Raw genomic sequence first — 26,116 nt, 5'->3', positions numbered from 1 at the left:
CATGTGATGGAGAAGAAGGTCCATCATAGTGGAGAAAGAAGGCCAGTAACATGGTCAAATTAGTGGAAAAAAAGGAATTGCACTTGAAGCGGTTTTGCACTTGCTGAGAAAATTACTTTTGTCATGAGCTTAGGAGATGTGTTATAGTAATTGAGACATAAGACAAAAGTAATGATGAGAAATTAATTTTTTTATGTATAAATGGTCTTAGATATTAATTAGAAAGTACATGCAAGCTTTAGAAATATTGAGAACAGGAAGATCAATATAGATATTTAAGTTTAAGATCATTCCAAGAACAAATTCGTGTTTTGGAGCAACAAAACTGTGCTGGGACATGAAAATCCTAGAGATTTTAATGAACCTAATTGAATGGTAAAATCCATAGAAAAAGTGGTAGAAGCAGAGTAATGCTTTAGTTTTGACAGGAGAGAGAAATCTGAAACAGAAAACTAATGTCAGTCATCAGCATAGATATAGTTGCTGTACTTCTCACACTTTTTTTTTGGTAAGCATCTGTTTTTGGCCACTTCTAGAGAGAATTTACTAGACTAGATAGACCTTTTAATCTGATACACTCACAGTTGACTCAGTGACTGCACTGGGTAGGTGGTGATTATGATCAGTTTTAAGTAGCATGCTTAATGAGTTTAGAAGCAAAAGGATAGCAGAGCTGTTGGAGAGGGCAGTTGAGGGTTTTTTCTGTGGTGGAAAAGGCAAAATACATTTTCTGTCTACTTTCTGTTAAGGATCTGAAGGTAAATGAGAGACTGAAAAGGAGAATTGGGTAAGCAAGTGTTAGTGATGCAGAGTACAGAGAGTATAAAAGAGAGGACATCAATTAAAAACAGAAATGCAAGAACATGGAAGGTGTCAAAGAGAAAATTCTGATGGGATAATGAATTTCATGATGTGTTTTCTTTGTTTTCTTGTAATTAATGCATAGAGAGACTTTGAAATAAAAGGAGTAGAGAACTGGCAAATAAAGGTGGTGAAAAGGTGTAGAGACAAAGGTCAGTTTAGCTTGAGAAAAATGTTTGGTTGGCCATTCAGATGAGAGAGCACATTTTTCACAGAGCAAGTAAGTGGAGCACTGCTGCACTGCTAGCACACTCGGAGCTGAATATTTGGCTGTTAGCATACAGAGCTGAAGGAGTGCAAAGTGGACATCACAGTGCAAAGGAGGAACAAAGCTTTATAAACCTCAAAAAAATGGATATAATTGATAATTAATAGCATGTGAGAGAGAACAGGGAATGGAAGAATATATTAAGTACCAATGATCTGAAAGTCATGAAATAATAAAGAATAGTAGTTGAACAAAGGAACTGATTCTATATCTCAGTGAGAATTGGGTAGGGATAGAGAAGAACTAATAACAAAGTACTAGATACTGACTACAAACACTGAAGCATATTTGTAAGTTATGAGAAGAAATTAAATTCGTCTTAAGAGGTCAGAGCAGACATCAAATGGGAGCTGAAGCCATCGGGAAGGAATATGGGGGATTACAGAGAAAGTCAAACAGTTTAGCAGTTCTAAGTCAGACTCCTAAGTATATCCTAAGGTAATCAAGTAGAATACAAAATTAAAAAGAAAGCAGAGCATACTTTAAAAAAATAGTATTAAAAGTACGTGGGTGACTCTTTTATTTTCTGTAGCTTATTAAAAACACAACTGCTTTCTGTTTTTATTTTGTGAGATGTGTAGATTGTGCTCAAGGCAGTTTGACTGCTAGAATAGTGTGAAAAACAGTGCAGTGTAAACTGTGAATAGTACTTGGAAATAATTGAATTACAAGTGTCATCCTGATCTAGTGGTAAGACATATAATATAGATTTAAAGAGTGGCATTATCTTGTTATATTAAATAGTGAGTTAACTACTTCAAGGAAAAAAAGGTGGATTCCTTCAGCCTAAGATTTTAATGGGGCAGAATGTCTTTCATGAGATAGAGTGTGAGGTTGTTTTTCAAAGGAAATATATAGAATTATAGTTATTGCTGGAAATATAAGCATAAATTACATATTTGCAACAAACTTCATTGTAAAAAAAAAAACAAAAACAAAAGTAGAAAAGGGTGTGAATGGGAATCAGCATTGCTACATACACATAGGTGCTGCTAAGAATAACACTGCAAGGCTCAAGATACTCAAGGTGTCAGACCTGCATTCACGAACCTTTGTGTTACTGGATTTTTTGTCATTTTCTGTGCTTGGGTGTTTTCCCAATGGCTTGATCTGCTAGAAATTTGTTTAGTGATCAAAGATTTCTGAGTTTTCACAATACAAATTTTTGTCTTTTTGTCATATGTCAAAAATCCCACTTATTCAAGTCCTTAATTCCTATCAACAGAGATTAGTGGAAAAATGCTGCCCCAAGAAGTGGTTGTTTCAGCAAGCTTCTTCTATTTCTTAATATGAAAAATTGTTAATGGTGAACTGCTTTCATACCGTGTGTCTGTGATTCCTTAGCTTATGCCGATTTGGCAGTAGCCTGCTTTGAGCACCAAATACTGTCAATACATGCTGGCTTCTCTACCAGTCTATGTTAACTCTGAAGTGTCCCTGTAGTGTTATCCACAACTGAAATTTGTCAAAGAAAGTTTTATTAAATTAATTCTGAAATTTACTTTTAATACTTCTTGGTTTTGAATGTTCGTCCATTCTCACTGAAGTCTTCAGCGCTTCATCCCAGTGACTGGCAGTCATGCCAACTTATTTCTTTCTTAATTTGCTGTATTGGGGAGACAGCTTTTTCAGCTATTGCACTTGTATTTTAAAAATTTTTTGTCCCATGTGTATATTCAAATTGGATGTTTGGTATTCACTCTGAAGATTCTTTCTTATTGCTTCAGCAGTGTGCAGAGAGTAGCCCCTGCCTTCTTTCATGCCTACAGTGCCACACTGAAGGAACCCTTTGACCCCAGTTCCTTTGAAGTACTTGTCTGAGTCAGAGCACCCTCATTGTGCGTTTTGCCTGCATGACTCTTTTGCAATAGAGTTCTTTGCTTCTTTATTTAATTTATTTCAACTTTCCTTTTTTCTTAGTTTTTTTTCCTCTTTTTTTTTTTTTTTTATTTCTCCTCCTTTTTTTTACATTTCAGTGAAGCTTGTGGAGAATGAGTGTTCTCATTCTTGGCCACATGCTGTTTCCTTACTCCCTACTCTATTTGCGTGTATGTGTCGCATTTTTGTATATTTTTCTGGCAGTGTCTTTCTCCAGGGCAGCATTAAACTTCATCAGTTCTGTGATGAGCATATTCCCAGTACAGGAATATACCGTACTGTTACCCTCACAAACCATATTAGTGAATGGGGGGCTATTTCTTAAGCAAAGGCTCATTTTTGTCATCTTTTATGGCCAAAGAACAGATATAATAAAATAATTCCTTAGCAGTTTCAAAGGTACAAAGTCATGTACCTTGCCATCAAGATGAAATGCTAGCTAGCTTTATGTGCATTTAATACTCTGCTAACACTGGAAGTATATTATTCCAAGCACTACAAATATTTTGGAAAAAAGCAAATTCCATTAAACTGGCAGCCAGGAAGATGTAGCTGAAGCAAATGGGAGTAAACTTCAGTATTCTTCCTCTTCTTTCATGCTAAGGAAGCTCCCTCTGCTCCATGGGCAAGAACAGACAGACTGAGAGTCTACATCTTAATGGAACACTTTATGTATCTCTCATTGCTTTATCTGAGCAGTCTGCAATTTACAATCTACTAGAGCTTGTGGTCACTCCCAGCACATTATGTTCCTCCTTGAATGACTAAAGTCTGCATCTGTTTCAGGGCTTCTCTTTCATAGGAGTAGAGCAGCAGGGCAAATTTTAGTAGAAGGAATGGGTGTAACAGCTGATGTGAGCTCCCTGAGTCACATCAGAATAACAGAAATAGAATATGGAAGACTTACACTTTCAGCCTTTTCCTGCACCTGCAGCACTGTTCCTCCACATAGCCACTGTCTTTAGTGACCACAAGAATCACTGTAAGCTCAAATCATTTGATGCCACCTTCCAAAAAGGACACTTCGATGTACAAGCTGATTTAAAATCCTCCTGAGACTTAATAAGGAGGGTGACTTCCTCCTCACCCACCATTTACAGAGTACTACATATCATCTCATTGCCTTCTGGATGCTTGCACCAAATAGAAATTTGATTAATAACGGATGCTTTTCTGATATCTGTCGAACTTACGGAAAAGATTTTCATATCCTCCACTACCCAGTATAAACAGAGGGGCCTTCAAATACTTCCTGTAGAAATGCATTCATGGGTGCAGCATCGTTCTCTACAACTACTTGAAAGGAGGTTGTAGTGAGGTGGGTTTGGCCTCTACTCCCAATGAAAAACAATAGGACAAGAGGAAATGGCCTCAGGTTGTGCCTGGGGAGGTTTTGATTGGAGATTAGCAAAAATTGCTAATTGAAAGGGTGATCAGGCAATGAAACAGGGTGCCCGGGAAGTAGTGAATTCATCATATCTCAAAGTGTTCAAAGCATGTGGATATGGCACTTGGGAATATGGTTTAGTGCTGAATGGAATTGTACTAGGTCAACGGTTGGACTTGATGATCTTAGACATCTTTAGCAACTTTAAAATTCTATGATCCTATAATCTCAGGGATTTCAAAATTTTCTAATTCAGCCTGTTCTTTCCTTCATATAGCCTTGGTTAAAAATCTAGAAAATATGTGAAATAGCGGGTTGTTCTATGGAAATGTGTCTACTTCAGAATTTCTCCACTGAGAATTGATGTCATGTACTTGACTGTGTTCAGAAATTTATGGAAAATCTATTGTGGAAAATCTAGTGGAAAGTATTTATGGCTGTTGGAATTTTAAAAGCTTATCTTTATCCTGGGTCTTACCCTCCTGCTTTTGTAGATGTCACTGATACAATTGCTGTGAACTTAGCCCCAGAAATTAAACTTACAAAATCTAAGGAATTCAGTCTTCTAGTCTAGATGATTTTAGAATAGAAAGCAGTTTCAGTAGTTTAAGTACTTCCAGATGTCTTGGTGGTCATCATGTGACACAAGTGGGTCTTTGTCTTCATGGTACAACTGTCATGCATCAGGTCCTCAAGATAACTTTCAAAGTTCTTCCTTCCTTGTTTGGGTTCAGAGATACAGGCTTCCAACCTGTTTACTTAAAAATCATCTAGAATATCTGCAGTTCTATATCCTACAATCCTGCATTAGCATATCTGAAGTGTGAAGCCATGTCTTTGTCCCAGGGTCACTCTCTCTGTTTTCATCACCACTTCTCTGGGCAACCTGTTCCAGTATCTCACCACTCTCACTGCAAAGAATTTTTTCCTAATATCTTATCTAAACCTACTCTCTTTTAGTTTAAAGTTGCTAAGCCTCATCCTATCACTACACTCCCGGATAAAGGCTCCCTCCCTGTCTTTCCTATTGTCCCTCTTGTAGGGGAAGAGAGTTTTGTAGAATATGTTTTATGATAAGAATAAGAAAATTACTTTAGAAAGTTAACTTTTGTTTACAAACTCAAATTCATGCATGAATTTGCATGCCTCCAAAGAGATGGTTAATTTCCACATCTCATGTTTATTTTCATTACTAAAGGAAAAGCACTTTCAGAAAACTTCTGTATGTGCTGGAAGACAGCAATCCGACTGTTCAGGCTGTCTGCGGCCATCAGCATCTCTGAAGGATGTGGGTCCAAAGTCGCAGCTATTTAGCTTCCTGCTGAAGGATTCTACCACTGGACTTGGTTATGTTGTTGGTTGAGAGTCTGGGCTGCTTCATTTTGCTGGACCATGAGCAGGCATTCACCAAATGCCATTTTAACAGCTCTTCTATTGGAAAGTTGCTTAGGCGTGTTTTCACAGTCAAAAAATAACAACTTTTCTTGTTCAACACCTCATTCCAAGTTCCCTGACTGGAGAAATGATGCATTCCTTCAATCTCTCTTCTCCCTTAGAATCCTGTATGAGTTAAGGCAAATACAACAGAAACAGTTCTCTTCAGTACAGCATAGCAAAAACTTTCTGGCATCAGTATACTGGCCATTTTAATGATTTTTTTTTTTTTTGTATAATTTATAATAGTGATTCACAGTCAGTTTTCTGAAATTCAGAGTAGGATGCTGGGTAAGTTACTAAGTCAGCCAGGCCTGACTGGGGAAACCTACCTGACGAAGAGTATTAACTCCTCTCTTTACCAGATGTCTGAGCCATTTACCTCTCTGAGTGCTTTGAGCCATGAGATCTTACACTACCTGTTCCACAGTTCTGAGACATGTTCCATTAGCTCTGTCTGCAGTCACCAGTCTTAGATGCTCTGCACTTTCTCAGCTCACAGGCTTGATATCTACCAGAGTCTAATAAGTAAGTGAAAATTCCATCTGAGATGGAGAAGCTTCTCTACTTTTTCATTAGACATCATCCATGTAAGGATGAGTTGCCCACACACTCTGGAAATCAAGGAATTTTTGTCTGACTACAGTGGCAGAACCAGGGCCTATTGAAGATCTACTTCTCTGTTTCTGTCCATTCAGAGAGGTGAAGAAGGATCATAGGATCATAGAATGGTTTGGGTTGGAAGGGACCTAAAGACGCTGTAGTTCCAATCCCCTGTGCCATGGGCAGGAATGCCACTTGGTAGATGAGGTTGCTTAGGATCCCATCTAACCTGGCCTTCAACCAGTGCTTCACCACCCTCTGAATAAAGAATTTCTTCCTAATTTCTTTCATTTTTTTCAAGTGTTAGCAAGTTGTTACAGGGATTATATACAGGACCACTAAGGTCTTTTAAGAGTGTCCTAAACTAGTTTAATTAGAGCTCAACTGTTACTGTTAATATTGGCAAGGAATCCAGAAACTGTGCTGACTGGAAAGCAGAACAATCTTGTGAGCTTCTGTTCTGAAAAGAAGACCAGTAGCTCCATCATATGTAATCAGTGAATGTAAAGAGGAGACTAATGTCTAGAAACAACAAAATGTGACCATGTTTATAGTAATAAACTTAAAAAATGACAATTGCAGAATAGTAAGTGATTCTTCCATAAATGTATTTTCCATATTAAGAGCATGTACTTATCTTTCGTTCTTTTTGGTGCTTTTGGTATTTTAGAGAAATTGATTGCATTTTTATTTTATGTCTGTGTTTTTACTGCAAGAGATGGTATATAGGTTATATATAAGCCATATAAGCACCATCAAGCCAAGAACAATTTATAGCTTGGGAATTTTCAAACACATTGATACAAATGGATACTACAGGTTTTGGTATTGCAACCATTGCTTTTTGCAGCACTATGCTGACACAGAGTCTAACAAATCAGACAGCTGGAAATTTTCACAGGCACATTCTGCAATTTAATTTGATTATGCCAAGGGATTTCAGGCATATTCATGATATGGTTAGAGAGAAATTGAGAGTGTCTGGTATAGTGTATACTAGAAAGGCAGCTATTTTCTTTTTTCACAGATAGAGCTCTACTATTAGATGATATGTAGTATCTAAATTGCCACTTTCTGTAATGAAGCACTACAGCTTATATGTTTTTATAAAAATGGAATTTATAAGTAAGTGAATGAGCAAATCCATGGCTACTCAAACTATTAGAAAAAAATTACGACTGATTCAAACAACAGCACCTATTAGTGTGTAGTTGTGATTGTTTAGCAGTACCTGAAAAAACTAATGCAATTGACTGCTATAATTTTGGTGTTTAATATATATTTAAATATATAATAATCATAACTTAATTAAAAAGCTTATTCATAATAATATTAACATGAATACATTATACTAGTTCTTATAAATGTATTATGCATCTTTAAAAAATCTTCTAGTTATTATACATAATGTGTGATATATTAAATAATTAATAAATTACTTAATTCTTCCACTAGGCCAAATTTTCAAGCAGTATATTACTTACCATAATTCTTTGCACAGTCTAAAATTCTATAATTATTACTAATTTCTCTTTAAGTAAAGACTAATTGCTAATTTAATTCACTTCAAAATCAATCTAATTGATTTATTAATTTAAGAAATTACATTCAAATTGACTTAGAAAGCAGACTCTGCCAGATTTCATACAACCCAGAACCCAGGACTGTCTTCTTCATGATTACATGCTATATAATAGCTTGGTATTCTTACCAATCTGCCTTCTATCCTTCATCCAAAATACTCATTATCTTACTTTGGGATTAGACAAGGCAACAACCCGAACTCAGGATATGTTTCTTGAGTGATTTTGTTGCCCTTGAAATCTGAATTTCTCTTTGTTTCACATCTTACAAAGAAACACATGAAATCAGGATTGCTTCTTCTCTCATGAGCATCTTCCAGATTTTCACATGAAAATTCTGATCGCAGCCTGTGAATTAGTTTTTGCTCAGGGCCAAAAGGAGCAGAGGCCAGTATTTGTACTGAGTGGATTTCTGGTGAGGTTCTATCATCTTTCATTGCTGAAACACATCATTGCCTTATAGCAACAGGAAAAAGACTGAATAGAGAAGGTGCATCTTCCTCACTAAAGGTGGGGAGTTGCTTTGTTCCTGAACTATTGTTCAACTATTGTGACTAATGCTGCTGCAGGATGCAGGGAAATCCAGTGACAATACATGGTGATGTTATTTGATTGCATATCTTTGGATTCATAGAGTGTCTAGAAGCAGATACTGGGAAGCAGTAATTATGATGTACTTTAAACAAAATTATGCTTTACAACTAAACTGTGCTTATCCAATCAAATGTGTTTGTGCATCTACATTCTGAGGGTCCTCTTCCAGTCTTCTTTCAGTGAACTGGGAACTTTGAACTCTGAAATTCCAATTACATGGAATTTCTTTCACTTTCATATAATTTCTATGGTTCTTTTCCATTAAAGCCTTTCCATGGTTTCTTTTTCTGCATCCAGAGCCCTGAAATATACCAGTGTCAGAAATAGTTCCTAACACTTTCTTTGTACCATACTAAAATAATTTCCCTACTTATCCCTATGGAGATTATGTGACTAGAGTAATCAATTTCATTTACTTTTCCTTTGGTTCAGTGAACATCTATGTATTGTATAGGAACTGGAACTGTTCCAATAAATTACTTGGAAGAAGTTCTACTTTTGAATATCCTGATTAATACAGAAATTTATTATTAAAATAGTATCCTTAGAGGTGAAAGTTTAAAACCTTGCTTTAACTCATGTGAACAATGGGTTTGAGGCAAGGTTCTCATAAGGGAATGGACCAAACATTAAGGTGTAGAATATTCTCAAATAAACTCTCTGTGTTTCCTTTTGCATGGGTTGTAAAAATTATTTAATTATTCATAAAGTCAAAAAGACAGAGAAAGAGTAGCCAGGACTTTTGGAAAGTCAAGCTAGCAAATTAAATGTGACTTTCAGTAAAGGAACCAGAATTAATACTTAAATACATTCAACATGATAGACAAGAAGGCATAAACAGAAGTGATCAAGAACAGATGATTCCTCTGTATCGTGACTAGCTTCCAGGGTATTTTTGTGGAAGAGGCTTGGTCTCGCCCTCCATGCTGAGCAATTTTTTACATACATTTGGTGAGTGCATCAATATTATCATGAACTGCACAATCTTAGCCTCATGATCATCATTTTTTTAAATCTAAAAGTTGTCAGCAGTTTTAGGTAGAATTTACATATAGTTCTTTTCCCAGGAGAGAAGGAAAAAGCAAATCCAGAACCCTTTCTGATATTGTGTATTTGTGTTGAAAAAGAAAAATGCAGAACTGTATAGGCAAAGTATGGTTAACCCTCCAAAGTGATTACATGGCCTGAAAATTATTAATACCTCCTTCATATCACTTATTTATGATCTTGCTGAGGTTTACTTCCTCAGTGCAATTATACTGAATGTTTTTTCTCTCAGTGTTCTTCCAGGAATGTGGACCTGACCGTAACACAACAGCCTATGTTTGAGCTAAGCTTTCAGTATCATTTTGCAGATTATCTTTAGGTTGCAGAGACTGCAACAACCATGGCAGGCTTTAATTTCCTCCAGTCATTAATATTTAATTTTCAGATTATGCTATCAAAAATACAGTAGGTTGTAATGAAATTCAGTATTTCCAATACAGCTGCAACAGAAATTGAACAGTTCCTACTTTACAGTAGGAATACAATTTATTCACATAGAATGGTGATTTCATTTTCACCAAATATACACATCCATGGAATGTGCAAAATACAGATGAGCTATGCCACTAATCTAAACGTAGTTAGTTTGAGTCTCATAGGAGTTAAAAGTTAACTGGAGAATAATTTACCTAACCATACAAGTTTCTCATTTCCTCCAGGAACCCTCCCTAGACTATCTCCTCTTTGCTGTGTCGTATATCAGCAGGCATCTGTTCTTGTTTGTTTTAGTCCCCCATGAGAACAAAGGCTAGCAAGCATGAACCTTCTGCCAGCTTCCTACAGAATACTTCATCTGTGTCTTCATCCTCCTTGGATGGCCTGTAACAAACTCCCACCAGGATATCTGCCTTGGCGCCCTTCCCCCGAATCTTTACCCATAAACACTCAACTCTATCGGCACCATCATTAAGCTCTAGACAATCAGAACACTCCTAACGTTCAAGGCTACCTTGCCAACTCTCCTTCCTTTCCTATCTCTTCTGAAGATTTTGCAGCCATCCATTGAAGCACTCCAGTTGTGCAAGTCATCCCACCATGTTTCCATGATGTCACAGTTTTCCTGCTGCCCAATAGCTTCCAACTCCTCCTGTTTGTTGCCCATGTCACATGCATTAGTGTGGATGCACTTCAGCTGGGCTATTGATCCCACCACCATTTTGGGGGGAGAAGCCCTAATTCCTACATGGCATTCTCAGATGTTTCTGTGCTTTCTAATGTATCAATAACTTGTGCTTGACACATACATAGATATTTATTCCTGCCTTACTGAGATGGCAGACCAAAGGATCTTTGTAGCACTCTGCCTCTCCAACACTAGTGTGCTACCCCCAGGCTGATCTCTAGTGAACATGGCTTTATCCCTTCTCCCTTCAAGTTTACTTTAAAGCTCTTTCAGTGAGCCCTGAAAACTCCTGTGCAAAGATCTTTTTCCTGCTTTGCTACAGGTGTACCCTGTCTGTCACCAGCAGGCTCAACGCTATGTAAATTGACCCATGATTAAAAAACCCAAAATTCTGCAGGGAGGGAGTTGCAGAGATTTGCCTGCTGTGCTCGGCAGGAACTTATCACCATTGTCCCCTGTCATTTAGGTCACTGCATTGGACAGAGGATAGGGAATCCTCCTCATCATGCATTCTGTCTGCCCTTTTGGGCCTGTCCCAGGGAAGGTGGTTGAACTCTTTCTTTACTTTTTCTTTTTTACTCCAGTATTCCTCGACCTGCTTGCCCACTCCTGGAACTCTGTCAGTAAGCAGAGAAACTCCCCTGCCTGGGCACGCCTCCCACAGGGACATCACTGCTGCTGGCTCCTGCTGGCACAAGAGCAGGGCACACTCTGCAGCCTGGCACCAGGGTGTCAGCGTATTCCCCTGAAGCTCTGCCTGGGCAGCTGCCTCAGCTGGTCACAGTTGGTCACAGTCTTGCCTAATTCCTTTCATTTTTTGACCATCAGCAAAAAATAGATACTGATAATTTCTCAGAGAAAGAATAATATAAGGCTAATGTAGTTGACATTACAGCTCTGCTTGTCATCTCAGATCCCGATTCTAACAATTTAAAAATTGTAAGATAAAAGGTTGAACTGTTCTGCTTAGTAAGTAGTAAGATTTTGAAAGGTGAATGTAATAGAATGTGAGGATGTTGTAGATTGACTAGAATGTCCAAGCTTCTGGACAGCCAGAAATCCAAGGTGTACCCAGTGTAGGTGTAGATGTTCAATCAGTTGTGTACATGCAGTAAGTCAACACTTCAGGAACTGTCAGCTAAATTGCTTGAGTGGTGCACAGATGGACGGGATCTGCACGGTACATGTTATGTTTTGAGAATGTCCCAAGTAAAATACTGGTGCAGCCTTCCAAGCTGACAGAGAAATTACATACAGCCCAAACTATCTGTATTGATGAGCTCTCTACCAGATGAAAAGATAATGGGCATCATGACTCCAGGCATTCTATGTGTTAATAATGTATCAAAATAGGCAGCCATTAATGGTGTGCTGCAATTTTTGGGACATTGATTCTTTTAAGAAAAAGTCATAAAACCAGAAGTCTATAGCTAAAAATGACATTTCTAATGTTTGTGTGTGTGTGTGTGTGTGTGTGTGTGTGTACTCAAAACTATGCATTTTCTGTCTAGCCTGGTCAGTAAGTTCACTATCATTGCTTACTGAATCAGGTAGTCAGCGTGTGCTTACTGCAAAACATTTAAGAAATCCTAATTATCTAATCACATAGACTACCAACAAGATAAAGTAAGGAACAGCCATTTCAAAAATGAGTTGTTGGACTTAAATCAGTGTATTCTTTGCTCTTCTAGAAGTTTTATTTCATGTGTATGCAGATTACAAATCCTGTAATGGATAATGGATGACAGTAGGAAAGAACTTTTTCTTGTAAGAGCTGGTTCTAGCAACTGGAGCAATCTAACAAAAGGTTTTTGAGATTGCATATTTGGTATGTCTTCAGGTTAATTATGTTATGTTGCAGTAGGTCACAGCCAGGTGTTACTGTTACTGGTATGTAAAATATTAATTCCAGAATGAGTGAAGGGATTGAGAGGTTTCCGTCAACAGTGCCCATAATAAACTGTGTTTCTGAGACAACAGAGTGGGATAATCCCATAGCAGCTCTTTGTCTTAAGGAATTTTGGTGGATTATAAATTGGTACAATTGAAGCTGATACACGCTTGGGTAGCCATAAGGAAATTTCATATGTTTTTTATTGAGGATGTAGGAAAACCTGTCGTTTCTTTGCAGACTTTTTAAGGCAAAGTATTCTAAGTACAAACACAGTATCAATTCTTTTGAGATCACTTTTCTGTCATGTATTATACAATAATCAATGGGCTTCTACAAGACATTATTAAAACAAAGCCAAGTTAATATTGATTCATCTCAAAGATGCCAGACCTTTGAATATTTTATCCACCTTTATGTTAGTAAGGACATGCACATAACTGTATTAACTTTAACAATTATTCCATCAAAGCAATACATTTCCTTCAACTTCTGAAAGTCTCAACCTCAAAAATAAGGAATAATTTCCTTATATTTGTATTTTTGTTTGACAGAAACCTCAGAAGAAAAGAGGAGCAATATTTCTGGGGTCAGAATTTGAACTCTAGAGTGCAAGTAACATATTATACTCCCAAATGGTTTATCAGGGGAACACCAGTGGTAAATAAAAGTTTAAAAGAACCAAACATAATGAAGTGTCAGTAGAAGTAAAAGTCTAAAAAGTTTTCAAGGGCAGATAGTATTACATTAAAATCAGAAGCATTAATTATATTTTGCTTAAAACACCATTTTCATTGCCATCATTGTAAATTAAAATAAAACGCTTTTTTTTTCATGGGCAACTGAGATGGCATGGTACATCGTAATGCTACAGAAATTAAGGAAAAGAATATGAAATGGAATTTTCATAGAAATTCAAATGAGGTTTTTAAAATTATTGTATCTGAAACCCATAGCATTATTATAGCTATCAAGATACAAAATATTTCACATTTTCTTTCCATTTCTAGTTATGAGCAAAAATGACAATATTTTTCATAATATTTATTTTTTAGGGTCATCTACAGAAGCTGACACAAAAATCCTGTCTAGATCTTTCCTAACTTGGCAAAATATTTAGCTAAAATAACTGTTACTGACTGTGGAATGCATAGTCAGCAAATAGCAAAAACAAATTAGAAAGTCATAATATTATGTATAATCATGGATGATTAAAATTTTAGAAGCAAGTTATATGAAGAAAATGAGAAAAACACTAGTGGAACTAATGGATTTAAATCATGGCACACTAATAATGTGATCATTCAATTTACAATGTTAAATAATTCAGTTTGTTATATTCTGAATGCAATTTCTCAACATACTATCACTGCATAATTTTTATTATTTTGTGACCTCATAAGCCATTAATTTGACATTAAAAGGTGAAGTGATTATAACATAACAGTGAATACAATATGGAAAATGACTGTGAGAAGTCAAAGAAAGTTTAACTGACTTTGATGTTTTAATAAGAATCTTACTCTCAGAAGGAGCTTTCTTTTCCTGGGTTTCTTTCAGTTGTATTCTTACACGTGCTAGCCATGCTCTGAGTGAGACTTCAGGCACAAACAAATGGTGTGACCACAACTCTAGTTCCTCTTCACAAGCCTTGTAATGAAATGCAAAGCAACCAAAGAATAGAGTCCTGTGCTGTTCATCTCGCTGTCCAATGGCTAATGCTGGCCATGTTTGAGAAAGGACTGAACAGTCCAAGCCTCTCAACATGTGACTAACATCATAACTACAGAATACCACCTTCACTATGTGAGAAATATACCTGTCCCAGTAATATCTGCTCACTTTTTTATAATTTCTACTCAAACTCAGTCAAATTTATGGGGAAAAAAATCAAGACACTCATTTCCCAAGGGACAATCTCAGATTGTTACAAATCCAAACATTTTGGAGAGTGGCAAGGAGGAGGAAACTTCAGTTGGGGTAAAGTAACCATCAGGAACATCCACAGTCTTCTTGCCATTAGCACTAAGGACTAACATAGACAGAAGATAAGGTCCCCAAGCTCATCACATGTTAGAGCTGAACAGAAATCCATCCCACCCCATCACTACTGGGGTGCTGGATGCCAACCACAAGGAGGCAAATTATTGGTTTCACGTAAATTTTCTAGTCCGCTAAAATGTCTTCCGTCTTACACACACAGTCCTTCCTCACCCATCTACTATGAAAGATCATCAATTAGCTTAATTTACAGATTACAGTAATAAGGAGGAAAATTTCATAAAATTTTTGAATTTCTTGATTATTGCTGACCTTCATACTGAAAAAGGTGGAGGACTAAAATTTCTTTCATAGAACAAAGACAGTGAATACCACAAAGGTTAAAGTAGTTGGGTAATAGAAAAAATATCCAATCCTATTTTTGGGTTCTTATTTTTTATTATTTTGATGGAGTTTTTGGTTTGTTGATTTGGGGGTTTTCTTGGAACTGTTCTTTGATTTTTAAAGGCAGAAGAGTTAGGAACAACAACCTCTGGAATGCTTGTGGTTTTTTCTCAGTAATTGTAGTAATTTGATAGCGTGCTAATATGCTGAATCTTTGGAATTACTGACTTTATTGAGGTTGAGTGATTCAATTGCTTGCATTCTTGACAGATCAAGAGAAGAGTAAAATAATGAGAATACATTCTTTAGAAGAGGCTAGGAAGAGGTGAGGATCATATCTATGTTTCTTAGAACTTTTCAAGGTCAGGGTTTTCTAGAATAAAGAATTGGGAAAACCCAACAACAAGCCAACAAAAAGCCCCCGTGACATGGGTAGTAGGAGCGGTTGACACTGAGGAAGAGACACTGCTTTTCAGGCAACACCAGAACAGGGGATAAGATATCCAGACTGCATGCTACGTTATTTATCCCAAATGTTTGGATTTCTTTTTCTTTTGTTCATTACTCTTTTTTGCAGACTAACTATGAGCAATCTAAATTTAAAAAAAAAAAAAAAAAGAAAATCAAAATAAACTGAAGTGAGTTTACGAACTTCTGCATTACTTAAATCGCACTGTGACAGATCTGCTGTTTATTTCATTTATATAAGTATTTTCAGTTATTGCCAGCTTCTTCTGTGAATTCGACAGTGTGATACTTTGTGACAGTTAAAGCTTTTTTTTCATGTAAATGGACTTTGATTTCAGGCATTCCAAAGAAATTTAATACAGTTCTGTCTCACACTGATAAAGAAAGACGATAAACGATAACCAGCAGCATTTTTTGACAGATTTCTGCCAAGTCACACTATGTAGCTTCAGCTGAGAAATGAAAAATAATTTTGTTTAACATTACCCTGTGGAGTCTAATGAATGTTCAGTGAATTTCAGTCCTGAACTTCCAATCCTGTATACTGAGTCATGGAAAGCTCACACCATTCTGTCATGCATCGCTTGTTAATGGCCTTCTTTGACCTTTATAAAGACACTTAACTAAGGAAATTGGTATCCATTGTTGTTTGACATAAAAAGGTAGTATTTAGCATGAATAGCCCCATTCCAAACCTTCAAGTTCCATGAAAAAGCTCGTATGCATTTCATGAGTTCATTATAAAAGGATAGTATTTCAAGATAGACAATGTACAAATTGTTATATATCTATCTCTTTGTACTGTTATATTCAGAAGGTTGCAAGAAAAGAAGGAATGCAGCACCAATTGTGCATATTAGGCTACAGTAGAAAAGTTAATGGGAAAAGCTGAAAGAGATGAAAGGGACGGAGGACCAATTGCTCACCCAGGCTCTTCACGGTGGTACTTGATGGGAGGAAGAGTGTAAGTGGGACAAAAGAGCATCACAATGAATATAAGAAAAAATGTGTTTGAAGAAAATCTTTTTTCAACCCGAGTACAGTCAAGAAATGGAGCAAGTTGCACAGAGAGGCTGAACAGCCTCCATACCTGGAAATTTTCAAGGTATTACAGAATAAACCCCTGAGCTACCTGGTCTGATCTCATTGCCTTATCATGTTTTGAGCAGGAGGTTGAACTAGAGGGCTCCCACAGCCCATTGCAACCTGAATTATTGTTTTATGCTATGATTATGTGGTACTGGGTACCCAACAGCTGTAAAAAAGAGAAGGCTTTAGTAAAGTAATAGGAAAAAGGAAAAATTATTGCCAGATGGGAAAAGAGGCAAGAAAACCCTTATTGCAATAGGGGGCAGGTACATCCAAAATTAGGAGCAGGAAAGAAAGCTGTCTACAAAATCTTGACACCAGCCCAGGAAGGAGTGATGGGCCTGGAGTGGGGAGTCTGCCAAAGTAGTTTACATAATTATGTCCAAGAAAAGCCATGTATGTTAAGGGTAATCTAGAACAATTAGTTCCTTATGCTGTGATTTGTTTTTGTGACTCTTATAATGGAATTGTATTTCTCTTATCTTGACAGAAGTCAGTATGCACACTCTTTTATATCTAAATCTTGTAACGCCATAAACCAGAGTCATGTCACATATGGAAGATACAGCCTTGCCTGGAAAGATGGACATAATTGGGGTGCACTGAAAAGAAATGTTTGTGCTATCTATATTCAGGGCTCCTCTTGAGTTTTCATGTCGCTTCTACACTAGGTTGCAGGAGTCTTTTTGTGCTGTTAACACTGGTTTATGCAGAGAAAGACAACTCCTTTGGTATGTCTGGAACTTCTTTGATGAGAAGCCTGAAAGTGAAAAATGGCTTCACACTCCAGGAGGGAGGGTTGGAAAGGAAACCTGTCACAATAGCATAACACATATTTGAAAATGTCTTCTTCCTTTTTAGTTCTGTTCATTGCCCTTCAGAGATGAAAGACAGAGTTCCATTCCTAAGACTTAATTTTTTTTTACCTACATACTCAAAACAGGAGTAACACTATTAACTCTTCAGAAGTTTACAACTAGATCGTATTGATAGGGACACTGAAGGAAATGGGGAAGCACCTATTAGCTTCACTTTAAAAGCGAAATAGAAAAAAAAGATATATAAAATGTCAGTATCAAGGATATTAGTAAATATCTATGAAGATATGTGTACATATTAAAATAATTTCTGATTTCAGGAAAAAAGATGGAGTTGAATGTGCAACCATGGACAATAACATTTTTATCTTATACAACTTTGTTTCTCTTTTAGTGGCAAAGCATTACTATAACACTGGTTGAGAAAGTGCAGATGGTTGCTGTAATCCTAGGATCTCTGTTCTTAGTAGCAAGTGTGACTTGGCTTCTATGGTCAGCCTTCAGCCCTTATGCAGTATGGCAAAGAAAGGACATCCTTTTTCAAATCTGCTATGGAATGTATGGTTTTATGGATCTAGTATGCATAGGTAAGCTCAAATCTTTAAACAGCACAGACTGTGGTTTAAGACTGTGACTATTTCTATTTTTCTAATTGGTCACTCTAATTGATCACTCCAGTTCTTTGCAGATTTATTCTCAGCTGATACCTTTGGCAAGTGCTGCTTTTTACAGTGTTGCAAATATTGCAGAGAGAAAAGAATCAACGAAGCTTTACTCTCAGATTCATGAGTGGATTCACAAAATCTTAGTGGTGAGAACAGGATCAGTTTAAATTTCTTGATAAAATGACTAGCAAAGTTCAGGGAGTTAGATGAAAATATGAAAGACATTATTAAAATAATTAGTAAAATTACACACTGTCATCTGATACCAGTTTGAATTGAATTGTGTCATCATGAAGCACAGAAGAAGCCCTTGAAGATGTCATCAAACTGCACACCCAAAATTAGGTTGCACAGATTATATAGGTCACTGTGCTAGAAATGGAGGTGAACAGAGAAGGCAGGCATGAGTTCTTTGCACATCATAAACAATTATGAAACACACAGCAAGTGCTAACTTGCTTTACTATTAAAAAGCCCCAAGTCACTTAACTGAAATCTTGTAAAAGAAAATACATTTCACTGCAACACTGTATTGACCACTTTTGAAATTTCTGAAAATACACTGGACCCAGGAATATTTAAATAGAAATCCCTTTTAGTATTTGGTAAAACAACCTGATTTGATAGAATATTTATGATTATTTGGAGAGAAAATTTACATTAAATATTACATAATTATACAATTTAGAGAAATAAAATTACATAATTAATAATAATTATTTACATTAAACCACATTCACAGAATTTTAATTGCAAGAAAATCCAGAAGTCAAATGGCATCTGATGTTTGCATTGATATTTATGAGAGATAAATGTTATCTGAATCTTATATATGGGAATTAGAACAGTGCTGAATTCTGCTTTGTAAGGAACAAAGAAACAGAGTGATTCCTAATATCAAGGGTTTTACTTCAACTGTAAAGCCACATCATCTTTGATTGAAACCATCCCATTACTGTAAAAGTATTTATGTTTCAGCTACATCAGCAGTTCTGTTCATTTTGTAATTTTTGTTAGAGATGCCTGCTCTGGAATATTTTATATCACAGGCTTTCTTCTATGAACCCAAATCTTGGACAGAAAAGTGAGCAGAATCTCATACTTTGGACAAGTGCACATCTTTTAAATGAATAAAAGGACTCAGCTACATGTCCTCTTAGATGCTGATTTCTGAACATCACCTGTTACAGCTTAATCCTCAATACTGAGGGCTTTGCTTTTGTTTAAAAATAGACTAAAGAAAGATAAAATGCTTCAGGCATTCCAAGAATTCCATTTATATGGAATTCTGGTTTGTTTGGGTTTTTTTCCCCAGTGAAAAAAAAAAATACTTTGGAATGCATCAGCTAGTTGAAATAACCAGTTACTTCAAATTATTTTCATTTTTCCCATTTGTTTTACTGCTAAAACACCTAAACCAGATTAAAGTCAAAATCAGCCAAGAATGTCTGTGGGTGATCAGAAATATTATGTATTTATGCATAGAAGTAAATATTTGGAAGATGACCTTCCATAGACTGGTGCATCCTTTATCTGCCTTTCAAACCAGCTAGGCTCAAGCCACCACTGAAGTGGAAGCTGCTGAGTGAATGTGTACCTCACATGGAGCTTCTGGCTTAACCACACCCTGCAGGAGCTAAGCAAACACACAGATAAACTGACTTGCCTGTCATTTAATAAATTCATATTTTATAGAACTGTCATAAATAATACATGAAAATTTAAATATATTTGGACACTGCATTGTAGTTACAAAATTCACTGCATATATGACTTAGGAATTTACTAGACTGTATCTGGAAATTCAGAAATCTGTATGAAGGAGGTTTTGTAATTGATGAATTTTGATAATTCTGATTCATTCAGATGCACTTATTCTGCATATACTCTCAAGTAATTTGCATTCTGTTAGCTTGTAAGATCAGGACTTCTTGTAACTCTTAAAGGTATTCATCAATATAGTCAACCTTATTCAATTTCATCTTTTTCTTTCATGATAAAGTGAGTGGTTTGGATTGATAATTTTAATTTATAATTTTTGATAAAATTCCCTAATAGATATATGTAAGTATTACTTATAAATTGTTTTTACAACCCAAAATACTTTCCATTATGCTGATGACTTCTCGAGGCATTAAGTTATTTTACCATTATTATGTATAATCTCTTACATCATGAAGCTTGTAATGCTTCCAACCAGCTACAGGTCTCAGGATCTCCTCTCCTTTCATTTGTGTTTAGCCATCCATGGCATTGTCCTAGTTTTGAACAGGATTTACAGTGAGCGAATACCTCTGCTCCCACTGTAATCTCTCTTTATTTCACTGAAAAATTTATGCAGACATACAGGTTTTCCTGTGCACCACATATTTCAAGATAATGCTTGAGATACTGGTGGTATGACCAAGATTTATTCCACCTGCTTTCAGTCATATCTCCCTACACCTTTGCAGAAACAATACAAATACTTTTTGGTTGTTTGTGAAGTGTAGATATCTTCACACAGAAAGTGGGAAGCATTTTTTGAAATGTTTTGCTATAATTTTTAAAAGCAGTTGGCCAAAAGGTACTGACATATTTTTATATATTTGAAAATGTGCACACAACAATTCATTTACTCAATGATTGACTTTTATATGACATGTAGCACACCAGTCACTTTCTTATTAAGTAAATTACACCCAACTTGTATTTTACTTCTTTGTTTTTACATTTCAACAAAAGAAAAACCCTGAAGATTATAGATCACCAGAATAATATGTTCTGTTCATTCTAGTGTACATGTTTTATTGGTATCCACTCTTCTCTTTCTTCTAGTCTGAATTTTCACAGATCTATTCTTGAGAAATAGGATTGTTTTTATTTATCAGTGTTGGCTTTAACCCTACAAGTCATTGCCTTATACCTTCCTGCATCAAAGCTGAGTGTAAAGCTGTTCTCTTTGAAATTTGCTATTGGTTGAAGTTTTCCAAAGCAAACCTTGAACACCCTGATCATCAGAACCACAGCCTGTTAAACCCAGAGCTATTCCAGTGATAGTGCTAGGATCAGACCATCTATGTAGGGATTACCAAAGGTAGTGAGTTCATAAAAGGAATGAATAGTATAAATCCCTTATCTACCCACTGAAATACAGTATATCAAGCCTTTGCCATTCTACTTTCTAAACCTAGCAATTATTTTGCATAACAGAAAAGTAGTAGAATTGGGTTTTTTTCCCACTAGAAAATAGTTATAACTAATGATCATAAATGGTTCTAACATGAGCAAAACCTCTCACAAATAATAGCAGCTGACTTGCAATCCCAGAACAATATTGCTGTTCCTTTTCCAGCAGTGAAGAGAAGTTGTTGCATTGCACTAGATACATGACTGGTGCCAGTAGTGCTGTGGCAAGGGAGGAAGAGATGGGAGCCAGTGCAAGGTGTGAATTGCCCTCTGAAAGCCTCTTTCTTCCCTTCTAAGTAACTTGATGCCTTGCAACATTTCTGTGACTCCTTTGTTGTAAAAAGGAACAGGCTAAAGTTGCTTACAATGAATACATCTAGCTGCACTTTATATGTCTTCACTCAGAAAGTCTTTATTTCTCCCACACGGGATCTAATTCCAAATAGTTTATAAAGAATTATATTTTTTTTATTATTACTATTTTTAGCATGGATATATTTCACTTTAATGCTGTGAGCAATTGATTGCTTTTTTTAATATTTGTGGGCTCTAGAATAGTTTTAAGACATGACATTTTGTCCAGAGGTAAAGTCTGTTTCTGAAAAGGATCTTTTTTCCCTGGATAAAATCTTGTGATATTACTGGGAGGACCATTCCTAAATGTGTATATGTAGATCAGTGTGATAAATAAGATGAAGTTGTAACCTAATACCACCAAATATGAATAAGACAAGTTGACTGCTTGTAAAGACATTCAATTGTGAAAAATTTCAAGTATCTGGTGAGTCAGGATAAGAAAACCTTTGAAGACAATGAAAGAATAGAATAGTATTTGGCAAAAATATGAAAAAAGAAAATAAAATTAAGATTCTTCATAATCCTATTAGCTGGATCCCACTGCAATCCCTCCATCTTAGAGATAAAGCCTAAAGGGAAAGACTTCTTAGGACCATAGGACATTTAGATGGGTCCATCATCCAAAAACTCTGTTCCTTGTAGATATTAATTGGACGGAACATCCAAACAGCTAACAGCAGTGAATTGTAATATTTCTTGGGATCATCTGAGTCAAACAAATATTTTTCCCCTACAAGTGTTCAGCTGTGTCCTCTGTGCTGTTGAAATCATGGTGTTTGGAAGAAATCAGAATTCTTCAGGGATTTATTCTTGTTTTCTTTCTCATAGCTACCTTCATTGCTGTGAAATCCTTAAGGGAAAGGCAATTATTTGCCATTTTCTTACAGTTCCACTTCAGTGACTAAATACTTATATTTTGAACTTATATTCAGAACTCCTCTGGACCTGGAAAATCTCTAGCATTTAAAACATACCTGGAGGTCCTGTTGTTTGTGGTCTTAGAACTGCTGGTGCCAAGAACTTCACATGCCAACTCCCCCCAGCTCTTTTGCCTCATCTATGTAGGTATTTTTAATATATAGCTCTATCAAGAAGGGAGCTAAAACTTTTTACAAAAGGAATTATGAAAGTACTGCTTTTCTCCTTCAACACTGCCAAATCTGACAACTTTATGCCAAGACTTGCAATATTTGATCCTTTGTTTTGTAGCTCTTTTAAAGTATATGTGACTGACAGCTTCCACTATAAAGGAAATTTCTCATCCTTGCCAATGTTTAAAAACTTTGGAAACATAATTTCAATAAATCCTGAAAGCCCCAAGACAGTAAAAAAGAGCTCCCTGAAAGAAGTCATCCTACAACTTCTTCTGTTGTAATTTTGGAAAGATATTTTGACTGTTTAAATGTACTTCATGAATCTCAATGATCCTTTCTCGAATACTTCCTTCTCTTTTCTGAAATATGTTGTTCAGGTTCTAATGGAATGCAGACATGCGTCTTTACTTTGGAGTAAATAGGTTCTTTTAACTTTTAATAGGTTCTTTAATCACAGACTTGAGAGAAGTTGGACCAAATGATGCTGTGTTCCAGGAACAGGTTGAGGAAGATTATTCTCATCTCCTTTATCAACTTTATAGGAAATCCAAAAGAACACAAAAGGATTAATCTTTGTCACCACAGTAAAACCATGGCTAATTCGGTTTGTAGATTCTGTATGGGATCAAATACATTAATTCTTTTTTGTACAATCAAGCCAGTCTTGAAGACACATTTATGTGTTGACTAAATTATTATGATAAATGTTAAAGACAGGTTACTTTATCTATGTCTGAGAAGATAAAAATAGAAATCTTGCAATCAAGAAAAATATTCCACTAAAATGCTTTGCTGTTACAAAATACATTTCGAATATTTACTATTTAATTAAGTTTGTTTTGTGCTAATTTTGCTGTATTGGATGCTTCAATGAATTCTAGGCAACTTGAAAGCCTTACAGAGATGCTGCATTCACTATCATGTCCTTCTGAAAGAAATCTTTGTGTTTCTCCATCTTTCAGTGTAATGATCTTTAAAAATATGTTAGAGTAGGCGTTGCTGTCTGCAAATCATTGCACTTGAATGTGAGGTTTGCTGTTCGTGTAAATATTTTTACCACCCTTTCAGCTTGTGTCATCTTTCTGTGAGCATCTCCTTTCTGGTATCAGTTAATTGTGCAAAAGGACCTCAGACACTTAAATCACAATTCTCTTGTGTAGAAACAGGTGATCTACAATCTCTTTGGCTAAAGGACATCACAGATCATATTACAGATGTGGCCATGTATAGGAAAATTTTAGGCAAGGAGCACACTGGACAAAAGATTTATAAATATTTTTGGCTAGGCAGATTGCTCTCTTCCCAAAGCAGGGAGCCAGAGAGAACAGGTGGTGTTGCTCAGAACCATGTAAGTGTCCTCAACCAGGCTGGCTGAGGAGAAAACTAGTAGGAAGGCAGAAGCCCCATGTGTCTCCCCAGTAGATCCATATTTGAAATACTCACATATAAAGAGTGTGAGTATAAACATATACATGCATACAAAAAGTTAGAAGCTTCATTTCTTTAAATAAGTTGCTTGAATGCATACAACAGGCATAAATATTAGCTACATGGAAATTCATAAGCAGATTGGTCTCTTGAGGACTACAGAAATTCTGTATTTTCCTTGTAGGATCTTTTAAAAAATTTTTGGGTCTCAAGAAAAAGATGATTTGCAACTTTTTTCTATTGAGTACTGAAGAGAAAGAAGAAAGTTTATCATCCTTACCATGCTCATTGTAGTTAATAATAACATTTAATTTCTTCTTGTTCTAAAGAACAAGACAGGAAGGTGATTATATTTACAGCTGTTTCATAAATCTTCTGTGCTCCTAAGTTGAACTGGGAATATGAAAGCAGTTAAATTTGTCAATATCTGTACTGGATTCTACAAAACACTCTTAAACAAATTTAGGACTAGCCTGTTAATTGGAGAAGGTGTAACCTACTTAAAGGTCTATTTAAACCAGTACAAATGTCAGTAAATAAATAGTACTCACCATGAACAAGGGCAGCACTAGCATAAACAGTCAATATCCAAATCTGCCAGTTTTGCATTGGTTTACTTAAATCTGAATAATTTGTTTAGTTCGGCATGCTCAGATTATTCCAGTATTGGTTATGCTGAGCTTTCATTCAGAACAACTTTATTTCCTCTGCATGCTCCTGCCTCCCAAACAAATGAATAACCAGTTAAATTGCATATGTACAGTTTGTTTGAATTATTAATGTTATGAGTAATTTAATTTAATCTGGAAATTGCCAGAGTCGTTAAAATGTGTTAAATCTCAATTTGCTCTCAAAATGGTATGCATTGACATTTTGTATAAGCGCTCTTTTTTCCCTCTTACTTTCAGGACTGATAGTCCATGAAGGTGCATCTGTTTATCGAGTGTTTAAGCGCTGGAGAGCTGTGAATCTACACTGGGATGTGCTAAATTATGATAAAGCCACAGACATAGAAGAGAGCAATCGAGGAGAATCCTCAGCAGGGAGGACATTGTGGCTGCCACTGACTGCATTTAGAAACAGAAGTTTGGTTCATCCAACACAGTTAACCTCACCGAGATTTCAGTGTGGCTATGTGTTGTTACACCTGTTCAACCGCATGAGACCTCAGGAGGATTCATCAGAGGATAACTGCTCTGGGGAAGTGGTAATGAGAGTGACCTCAGTGTAAAGATTGTGCTCACTGTGCTACACAGATAAGGATAATGTGCCCTGGTGTTACAGGATGCGGAATGTAGTTATGATGAATGGTAAAACCATTAACACTTGAAAAAATATATACACTTCTTTTTTTTTAAATTTAATGGTTTTTATATGATCAGATAAAACACAAATACATTTTTCTGGGGGAAAAAGTCTCTTGGTTTTTATATAGTCTGATTTATTGAACCTTTTCTCAATTTGTACCTGAGGTGTATGTAACATAGCTTAACTCTTAGGTCTTTGAATGATGAGGAAACTCATTTTTAAGTAAAAAGATATATTTAAATGTATTTTCTTAAACTCTGGCTTTAATCCACTACTGTTATTTTTTTCCACTTTCATGAGGATTAAACTGGACAACATTCTTCCAAAAAGAATAAGAATGTTGACACAAGTCAAATATTTTTCCTTTTCTGTCTTTATTTTGCTGTGGTTTGTAGCCCAGTTCAGGTGTGTGAAAATAAGTGAAAGATATAATGCCCTTTGCATTTAAGCAAGAAGTCCAGTGGGTGTTCTACAAAACCTAAAGGAAGATGGGAATTCTTTTCTTTTAGCTCTCCCAGATGTCCATGCAAGATATCAGACACAAGTATGATACAGACAGGGGGAGAGTCTTGTGCTGCCTCTCAAGTCTCTTAAGATCTGCAGAGGGCTGGTGCTGTGCCTGTGCACAGAAGTGACGTTGTCTTCTCAGCAGCGCTGCTGGAATTAG

At 36.1% G+C, this 26,116-nt stretch overlaps 1 protein-coding gene across 1 annotated transcript in view; it reads left to right on the top strand.

Annotated features, from left to right (window-relative positions):
• The window catches only part of MARCHF11 (membrane associated ring-CH-type finger 11), a 31,887-nt gene extending 6,090 nt beyond the window's left edge, over positions 1-25,797 (top strand). Inside the window, exons 3-4 of the mRNA XM_041475961.1 lie at positions 17,824-18,016; positions 25,050-25,797. Of these exons, the coding sequence (XP_041331895.1) occupies positions 17,824-18,016; positions 25,050-25,372 (516 nt within the window). The 3' untranslated portion in view covers positions 25,373-25,797. The remainder of the gene's footprint in view (positions 1-17,823; positions 18,017-25,049) is intronic.
• The last annotated feature ends 319 nt before the right edge of the window (positions 25,798-26,116 follow it).

Source organism: Pyrgilauda ruficollis, unplaced genomic scaffold (genome assembly GCF_017590135.1).
Source record: "Pyrgilauda ruficollis isolate IOZ18807 unplaced genomic scaffold, ASM1759013v1 scaffold37, whole genome shotgun sequence".
Taxonomy (NCBI): Eukaryota; Metazoa; Chordata; class Aves; order Passeriformes; family Passeridae; genus Pyrgilauda; species Pyrgilauda ruficollis.
Note: the sequence above shows the minus strand (reverse complement) of the source record. Positions and strands in the feature narration are given on the sequence as shown.